At 35.6% G+C, this 9,737-nt stretch overlaps 1 protein-coding gene across 1 annotated transcript in view; it reads left to right on the top strand.

The window, feature by feature from the left end:
• The window catches only part of EXOC1 (exocyst complex component 1), a 32,392-nt gene that overhangs the window by 20,819 nt on the left and 1,836 nt on the right, over positions 1-9,737 (top strand). Inside the window, exons 13-19 of the mRNA XM_026846981.1 lie at positions 887-1,050; positions 2,430-2,539; positions 3,003-3,080; positions 3,629-3,857; positions 4,943-5,126; positions 7,259-7,458; positions 8,961-9,155. Of these exons, the coding sequence (XP_026702782.1) occupies positions 887-1,050; positions 2,430-2,539; positions 3,003-3,080; positions 3,629-3,857; positions 4,943-5,126; positions 7,259-7,458; positions 8,961-9,155 (1,160 nt within the window). The remainder of the gene's footprint in view (positions 1-886; positions 1,051-2,429; positions 2,540-3,002; positions 3,081-3,628; positions 3,858-4,942; positions 5,127-7,258; positions 7,459-8,960; positions 9,156-9,737) is intronic.

The following is a 9,737-nucleotide window of genomic DNA, read 5'->3' on the forward strand; positions in this document are numbered from 1 at the left end:
CTTCTCATAGTTTTCCAACTCTTCCAGTGGGTTGAGGTAACTTTTGTTAGATCTGTAGACTTTGTCTTGTGTCCCTAGACTAGAGGCCAACATAGCAGTTAAATGAAATTTCCGGATTGCTTTTAAGTTTCCTTGTGGTTGAGATATGAGAAGTTTATATGGGCATCAAATACTGATGATTTCTTGGTCTTTTTTGTTACTAGCTTTTTCCATCCTGTTCCAACATTTCTGAAAATATAGGGGGAAAAAAAAAAAAAGATATACTCCTCACCTAGGAGAAGGCTCCACAGTATCAGCATGAAACAGCTGAATGATAATTATGATCAAAAGGAGGGGGGAGCATTAGCAGTAGAGTTACTCTGAGCTTGCAGAGCCATCAGAATAGCTGGAGCAAACTATGTAGACAAAAGGATATAAACAGCAGAAACATCAAGTTCAAGATGAAAAAGTGTGTATGTGTGTATGTATATCAAGCTTTTAAATTTTTTTCTCTTCTTGTGGATTAATTCCTCTGTTTATGGCAGCCTTTACCCAAAATACATTCACAAAGATCATAACTGGTCTTTGCTTCCAATGAGAGTATCTATTGCAGTGTTCCTGTATTTTACAGTTTTGGTCCTTTTATGCCTTTTTCCATACTTTACAATGAGGGCTTATATAGCTACATTGTACTTTGAAACTTGGTGAAGTATTTCAGGTACTTTGTAACAAGAAAATAATGTGTTTGTAGCAAAAGCATTTGCAGCTTAGAAAAAAATTAGTTGTTTGATTTTAATGTAGGACTACTAGCAACTCCTGATCTCTCATGTTCTGTAATGAACCTGTTCATCTTGAGTATTTTATTCTGTCTTTTCTTCCCTCCTTCATAGTGTCTTTCATTTCACAGGTCTTCATGGAAGTTCTGGGAAGCTGACAGGATCTACTTCTAGCCTAAATAAACTCTCTGTTCAGAGTTCGGGAAACCGTAGGTCTCAGTCATCCTCACTGTTGGATATGGGAAACATGTCTGCCTCTGACCTTGATGTGGCTGATAGAACAAAATTTGATAAGGTAAAACAAAAACGTTGTATAGGATTCCTGCTTCATTTTGTATTGGAAGTGTCTTACTTATCCTTCTTGTATAGTTTAAAAATCTGTATTGTTTAAATCTTAAAACGTGCCAATTCCAAATTCTGTATACACCACACATTTAATAAAGGCAGTTTTGAAGAAATATGTAGATCAGAGTAGTATTCTCTGATTATAACATTCCAATTAGTTCCTTTATATGCTGCCTGTGATCTTTATGGAGCATAAAAATGTCTAAGTTTAAGCCTTACTGTGTGCATTTTTAAGCAAATAAGAATTAAACTGATGGATTCTTCAACTGATTGTATTTTTCTCAATGCAAATATTCATGTGTTCTGTTGCATTTTGCCAGCATGTAAGCAAAAGTGAAAGATAAGAAAGCATAATCTTCTTTTAGCCAGGACTTAAGATGTCTTAATATTAACTGTTAAGTTATTACACACCTGTAGCAGCAACTTGTCTAGAATTAAAGTGATAACTTTTAAAAACAATTTTATACAAGTACAAATGTTGTGCTAATTTTTTTTCAACAACTTCTGACTTCTCTCTCACACCCATTGGGTACGTGTGAGTGTGACTAATGTATACAGAGTTGTAAGCTATTGAGCTGACTTAGTAGGTTTTTTTCAATTTTTGTTTTTCGAGGGTAATTTTCAGCAGTGTGAGTTTACTGTGTGGCTAGATTGGTTTCATTCATGTAAATCATTGCATATCTTAATTCTTAAACCAGTCCAGAGAAAATTGGGTAAAGATGACAGATGAGAAGTATGTCTAACACCTGACTTACAATTTCAGTAGTTAGTATTAACAAAATTATTCAAATGAATTATTGCCAAAATAGTGTTTCTTTTTGGATTAAATCTAAAAATCGTGATGAATGCTTCTACTTCAGCACAAAACCTGCTGCTGGTTTCTGTAGCAGCTATGTAGAAACCTTTTCTGCAGAGTAGTTATCTTCTATATACCCAGTTTAGCTGTTTTTCTTCCCTGAGGCTTTTAAGTCTGTCATCTTCCTCTCAGCAACCCAGGCAGAAAAGAGGGTGGCAGAACCCATGACTTGCTAGGTTGTGACTAGAAAACTTCTAGATGTGGAAAAATATAGATTGTTCTTCCCAGTGCTATATGGATGAGAAGGGACCATGTTGAAGATGCAGATATCACTTTTAAACATACAAGTACAAGCTGCTTGTATTTCTATTAAGTAAAAATAAGCCTTCTAAAGCTTACTGAAGATAAAGTGTAAAATCCTATGCAACAAACATAGGATTACTAGTATTAGTAATTAGTACTAGTATTAGTAATTAGTACTACTAACTGTTCATAGTATTTGGTGTGTTGATAAAATATTTGATTTTCTTTAGATTTTTGAGCAAGTGTTAAGTGAACTAGAGCCTCTGTGTCTGGCAGAACAGGACTTCATTAGTAAATTTTTCAAACTACAGCAACACCAGAGCATCTTGGGAACAACAACAACGGTATGACTCTTCATTCTGTCACTGAAGTAAAAAATACTGAACAGGCCTTATAAAGGACCTGTTTAAAAGATAACTTCTGATTTTATCTGGCAATTATGTGATCAGGTGATCAGTGCTTTGCTTTTCTCCGTTAGCTGGCAGAATCTTTATTTTTGGCTGACCAATAATACAAAATCTATTAAAGGAGGACTGACATGTTTCTTGTGCCATGGCTTTGTTTTCTCATAAGATCACACTAAACATGTCATCATGCTATGTAGGAAGGCAATAGGGAGTAATTGTGGATAGTGTTGAATTTGGTGGAACATCACCAGAAAATTACCAGAAACTTGCAAGACACTGTATTTGTTACTTTAGGGGGTGGAAGCTGGTAATTATGTTGGTTTTGTCATATATCACTTTAATATAGAATTTGAGACAAGCTTTCAGCCTCCTTTATATACATTCCTTGTTGTTACAGAATGAAGCGGAGGAGATAGATGGAGGAACATTATCTCGTTCATACACTTCTGGTGTTCCACAAACAATATCATCTGAGTATGTGCTGCTGATGTTTATTATTGATTCTTAAACCTACATGTGAATTTATTTGGCATATAAAACTTTTTTCCTATAATCAGAAATTGTTCCCATTTAGTGAAAGTGAATAGTGCTCTTTTTGTACCTAGACACTGAATGTGTCAGTAAATATAAAAATTTTTGTATACAGGATGGATGCTTCTGTCTTGTAGTGTTAAAAAGATGCTTAATTCTCTAATAGTTTGCAAAGTGAAACTAGGCACTGTAGTATGTAAAAATATGCTTAGGCAAATATGCTTAGCAAAGTTCTGAATTTGATTGTGTGGCAGCTTCCACACAAAAAATACTTCTTAGAATATTTTATACCTGTAACTATTGATTTTTTTTTTTTTTTAATTGTGTGGCATTGGCATTTCTTCCCTTAGCAACTTTCTGAAAATCATGAGATTACATGCAAATGAGACTACTATATCCAATAAATTTATCCTAAAAATGTTATCAAAGAACATGTAAGATAGCCTAGTAAACTGTCAGAGTAATATTTTTATCTTATGCATTTTTAATAGGAAGGACATGATCCGACAAATGATGACAAAAATATTTCGTTGTATTGAGCCTGAGCTGAATAATCTGATAGCACTGGGGGACAAGATCGATAGCTTTAATTCCCTTTATATGTTAGTTAAAATGAGTCATCATGTATGGACAGCACAAAATGTGGACCCAGCTTCCTTTCTCAGCACAACACTTGGAAATGTTTTGGTGACTGTCAAAAGGAACTTTGATAAATGCATTGTAAGTTCTTTAGTTATTCCTCATTAAGCTAACTATAGTATAGGAAGCCCAGTCCTGCTCTGTTTGATTTTGCATTTCTTTATGGTTACATTTTTGCTTTTAATTTGAGGTAAAAAATGAGTAATTTTATTGCTCTTCTACTGGCCGTACCTTCAAAAAAGATAAACAAATTGGTGGTTGTGTTTCTTTTTCGACCCTCTTCGAGTTTTCTTCAATAATTAGCTATTTGTAACACATATGACCACTCATTCACTGCTGTGAGCTAGCTGACATTTTTAGTTGTTTAAACTTGTACTCTTACTGAGATTACTGAAGTCAGTGAAGTAAACTGTATCTCTGACTTCTTTTACTTATCAAAACAAAACCTCATGAACTTAGGAGGGTTTTGCTTTTCTCCTTTGAGCATACTATGCCAAACAGACATCTCTTCCATGTGTTCAGTTATTTCTATCTTAAAATTAACAAAAACTTGGTTTAGATAAAATGGCAAATCTTTTGGCAGTAGCAGAGGCAGCTTCTACTGTCAGAAACTTCCTTTTGCCAATACAATATGACCATTATATGAAATGTGGCAAGTTTAATGAAAACATAGCTGCTGGTATAACTCTTTTGTATTGTCATAAATATAATTTGACTCTAGGCCAACATGAATTTACTGCCTAAAATACTTTGAAGCTGATTTTTTTTGATTATAGTCAGAAATAAAATTTCAGTAGAAGATTAAAGAAACTTCCTGTAGCAAAAGGAATTGCTAGCTTGGCTGAATCAGAAAAGTGAAGTTCCTTGTTAGATTATAGAATAAAAATTGTTAATTGCTTCTGGTGGATGTTTGGGGTGTGTTTTTTTTTTTCTTTTAATACTAAGTAAACAAAGAATAAAAGCTGAAGATTTTACTTGCCCATCTTCCTTTTTCTGAGGGTAAAAAGGAAGACTAAGTAGATATACTAATTGAAAGATAAAATTCTTTCCATGTTTGAATAAATGCCAGTTTCACAGTATACCTGCATTTTTCTTTTATTTCACTAGTTGATACATGGTCTAGAGTCATATTAGAAGCTAACACCTATTCTTGTTTTGAATTTAAGAGTAATCAAATGAAGCAGATGGATGAAGTAAAAATCTCAAAGAAGAGTAAAGTTGGGATCCTTTCATTTGTTGCTGAATTTGAAGAGTTTGCAGCCCTTGCTGAATCCATTTTCAAAAATGCAGAACGACGAGGAGATCTAGATAAAGCCTACATAAAACTTATTAGAGCTGTTTTTGTCAGTGGTAGGTCTTCTCAGGTTGTCATAGTTACAATGATTGTTTCCTCCCATTTATAATTTTTCTCTAATTAACAGATATTTTTTTTAAGACTGTCTATTGCAAGCCACATGACCAATATTGTGCTGAAATGTTGGTCATCTGTGTTATCAGGAGGAGAGCAAGTGTAAACCTTTTGATTGCAATATACTTTTTATGAGCAAACTGTAGATATTTCCCTTTGTACATACCTGCAAAGTAACTTTCACTTATGACAGAGAAGTGGTTTAGTGGAGGGAGAGAGGAGGTAGCAGCAACACAACACAATCTGAAGTGGTTTCCTGTCTTTTCTCTCCTGGTTGAGGAGATGAATCTTGATGCGATCCCTGGCATTTGACCCTTTCTTGGCAGGTTGGGTCCTTTGTGTCCTAGCCTGACACAGCAGAATGTCTCTCCAGTCCTCCTTATTTTCCCAGCTATGATCTGGAAAAACAGCAGCAACACCCTTGTTCTACTGGTTTTATTTAACATTAACCAAAAAAAAAAAAATGCTGGGGCGAGAGTGATACGTAAGCCAATGAACTCTGGAAAAAATGTCATTCCCTTTTAAAATGGGGAGGGACACACAGATGGACCGGCCTCTCCATGCTGATTCACCTGCAGATTTTCAAACTACTCCATGTATAGTGATTTCCAACCACTGAGACTTACCAATTTTTTTAGGGGAAGATTGGGCAAGAGGAGACAGTAGAGGCAATAAAGCTAGTTTAAGGAAATGACAGCATAGCGGTTCTGAACAGGTTAGGAAATCATCAAGAGACATTACTTCATAGTACAGTAGTCCAGAGTCCATATGTAGTCAGCAGGAGTATCCCAGCTGACAGGAAAGTCAATTTTGAAAATGTTTTCTGATTGATTGCACTCACCTTTTCTGTCCTTTAGAATTTACTGTTTGGGTGGTAAAACTAAGCAAACACCAATAGGTAGGCAAAACTATACAATAATAAAATAACTGGTGTAGGAAGAATTTAGAAAAGTGTGTTTTAAAAGGGGTTCAAAATGATAGCAGACAAACACCGAAGAAGAAACAATCTGTTTCAGAGAAGTACAAAGTGAAATTAAAGAACAAAGAATTATGATGGGGGAGGATAAGGGATAAGTAAATAATGAAGACAAAATAAAGTTATGTACAAAATCAGTGCAAGCTGTATTTTTAATGCAGTAGGATATTTAATTTACAGATAATGTTTGAAATGGTTCAGAAAGATGTAGTACTTCAGGTGGAAATGGGGGTGTGGTATGGGGTAGAAAGTTATATCGGAAGAACAAAATTGGCAGTAGCAGACTTTTTAGTTGGCAATTCAGTGTTCTGACTGAAATGAATTTGTGATCTTTATTCATACTCTGGTGGCCAGGATCATTTTCATGGTGGGTATCGTGGTAGTCTCAGGAAAATAATTAATGGATGAATGGGCATAGAGACTTAATTGCCCTCTTGGCTGCAGCCATCCTCTTTTGAGCCTGCTTTTTGGTGCAATAAGGGAGGGATAGGTAGAATTTCTTTTGCCTGCCCTGGGTTTGGGGAGGAGGGGGGGATGAAAGTAAGAGACCTATGTGTAGGATTATCCATTTTTATTATTAAATTTGGGGACTGACAATAACTTTGACCATAAAAGTAAAAAGCAAAAATTCAGAGACTGAGAAATACACTTAAAAAGAACCCCACCACCTTATTGTAGATTTTGTTCTAGCAAAGAGGGAAATCAGTATTCTTTGGTTTTTCTTAAACAGTTTAAGAAATAGACTTTCCTTAAATTTTTTATCATGTGGAATCTATTAGGGATAATGGAAGCCTCCACAGAATGTGGGTTCTCCTGTAAATGAGATGATACGTCATCACTATTTTGGATCTTTCTGGAAGGGACTTTTTGGCATACAAATTTCATGGTCTTAGAGCCTGTGTGTATTTGTTACTTATTTTGAAGGCTGTCAGATACTGATGTATTTAGTGGTCATTACGACAATCACTCATACAAATGGTTATCACTGACATAAAATCCCAAGTTCCTTTTCTGACAGTATTATGATTATTGGTTATGTTTTTCTGAATTTGGTTGTCCTTTTGGTATTTTAAGTGTTCTGCTTCCTTTTTCTTTCAGTTGAGAAGGTAGCTAATGAAAGCCAGAAAACACCCAGAGATGTGGTCATGATGGAGAACTTCCATCATATTTTTGCAACACTTTCTCGCTTAAAAATTTCTTGTCTTGAGGCTGAGAAGAAAGAAGCCAAACAGAAATACACTGATCATCTTCAGTCTTATGTAATCTACTCACTTGGACAGCCTCTTGAAAAATTAAATGTAAGCGTACTTGAGTTTGTATACATTTAAATGGTAGACAGTAGTCTTTCTCAAGTTTTTAGTTTGCACTATCTGATCTCTTTATCACTGCATCTATCATAATCTCTATTTTATTTCAGACTCAGGTATGCAGGGCAAGAGTACTCATGAGGGAATAGTCTTGGATTAAAACCCCCCCATTTTTTCATGCCAATTAATAGTACTGACTAAACATCAGTTGTATCTTAAGCAAATGGTTTTGAGGAGGGAAAAAACGAAAGGGAAAAGTAATCAGAAGCTTTGGGATAATTCTCTCCACCTCAACTGCAGAGAAAATTACTATAGTTTCTGAACTGTTCAACAGTAAGAAAAGTTTTAGGAAAGTTCTACATGTCTGAAGTTGAACTAAATGTTAAACTGAATGCTGACTTAGGTTCAGACTCAGTTCTGCCCACTGAATGTTTCCCATTGTTCAGTGCTTTTTCTATAAGCAAGATTTCAGCCATTCATGTTTCTGAAAAGTCTAAATAAGATGTATTCTGTTTCTGAAAATTAAAATGCTTTATTGCTGCTTTCCACTTGTTGTGGGTTGACTCTGGCCAGCATCTAAGCTGCCACAAGTACTTGCTCACTCCCCCCTCCCCAAGCAGGACAGGGGAGAGAATAGGAAGAGTAAAAGTGAGGGTGTGGAGATAAAGACAGTTTAATCAGTGAAGGAAGGAGGCAGGCAGTAAGTGATACAAAGGCAGGCAGTCACTACCTCCCACAAGCAGACTGATGCTCAGTCACATTTCTGAGCAACAGCCACCCTGAAGACAACCACCACCCCTGCCCCCTCCCCCAACCCTAGTTTTTATAGCTTGAGCATGATGTTACATGCTATGGAATGCCCTTGGACCTATTGGACAATAACCAAATAATGAGCAAAAACCAAAGCATTGGCGTGTTATCAGCCAATACAAATACAATCCAAAACACAGCACCATATGGGCTGCTGTGAAGAAAGTTAATTCTGTCCTGGTGAGACCTAGTGCACTGTTTCAAATGATGTTGGAGCTCTACATGCATGTTCCTAGGCATAGTTCTTTCTGTTTTTATTATGTTGAGCCAACTGGTGTGGGGCAGTGAAAAGAGAGGGCAATTATGAACAAGTATTGATGTTGTGTAATTCTGGTTTAAGTAGAGAAATCGGGTGCTTACTCAGTTAATCTGAAAGATCCGGTATTTTCCCAGGCTACAGCCTCATTAATTGAGGATTTTGAGGCTGATTCAGTATTAGTTGTAAGAAAAGCTTGATTGCTTCTAGAAATGCTTGATTTCAGTCTTACACTGGTACTTGAGTGCTGTATTGTTGGGCTGTGCTTTTAATGTTTATAGCTGAGCACTATGCCCAATTGAAAAACAAAAATGGGGGGCCAACACACAACAGTTGTCAAGCAGAATCAAGACTTAACTATACATATGCTTGTCCAGCTAATTAGTTTAGATTGGTGATAATCATTAATGCTGTTCTTATTCGTTAGCATTTTTTTGAAGGTGTTGAAGCTCGTGTGGCACAAGGTATACGAGAAGAGGAAGTAAGCTATCAACTGGCTTTTAATAAACAAGAGCTTCGTAAAGTTATAAAGGAATATCCTGGTAAGGAAGTGAAGAAGGGATTGGATAATCTTTACAAGAAGGTAGATAAACATCTCTGTGAAGAAGAAAACTTACTTCAGGTAAACTAAATCATGGCTTAAAAACCTTGTAATGTTTACACAAAAGCTTTTTATTATTGCTTTTGCATATGTATTGTGAGAGCTGCTTAGCTTCAGCATAACTGAAAACCCATGAATTTTGAGCAGATTTTTTTTTATAATCTCACTCTGATTCTGTTTGTTGTAACATTGATTTGAACTGTGGTGGTAGAGATAGAGGTCAGAAAGAAACTTCCTTCATGATTCCCTAGCTGATCATTAATGGGTGATCTCTGTTCTCTAAAGTAGACTGGAAGTAGAGAAAACAAGATCTAAATGAACCGTTAACCTGGTATGAAATTTAGCTGGTATGCTATAGCAGAATATATTTCGTTACATCTGTTCCAATAGTTACATTATCTGAGTTTTTTCTTATACTCTGTAAACTTTCTCATTGGAATAAATTATAAGTAGATTTAAGAGTTAAACATGTATTAACAGGGTTTTTTTCAGTCTTAAATGTGAATTAGTAGTACTGTTCTGGTTTGAGGTGATTAAAGACAAAAGCAATTCCTCTTTTAGGGCAACTTCCTCATCTTTACCATTTTATGCTTTGCAGATTTG

The sequence above is a fragment of the Athene cunicularia genome (assembly GCF_003259725.1).
Source record: "Athene cunicularia isolate RWA chromosome 4 unlocalized genomic scaffold, athCun1 chr4_part1, whole genome shotgun sequence".
NCBI lineage: Eukaryota > Metazoa > Chordata > Aves > Strigiformes > Strigidae > Athene > Athene cunicularia.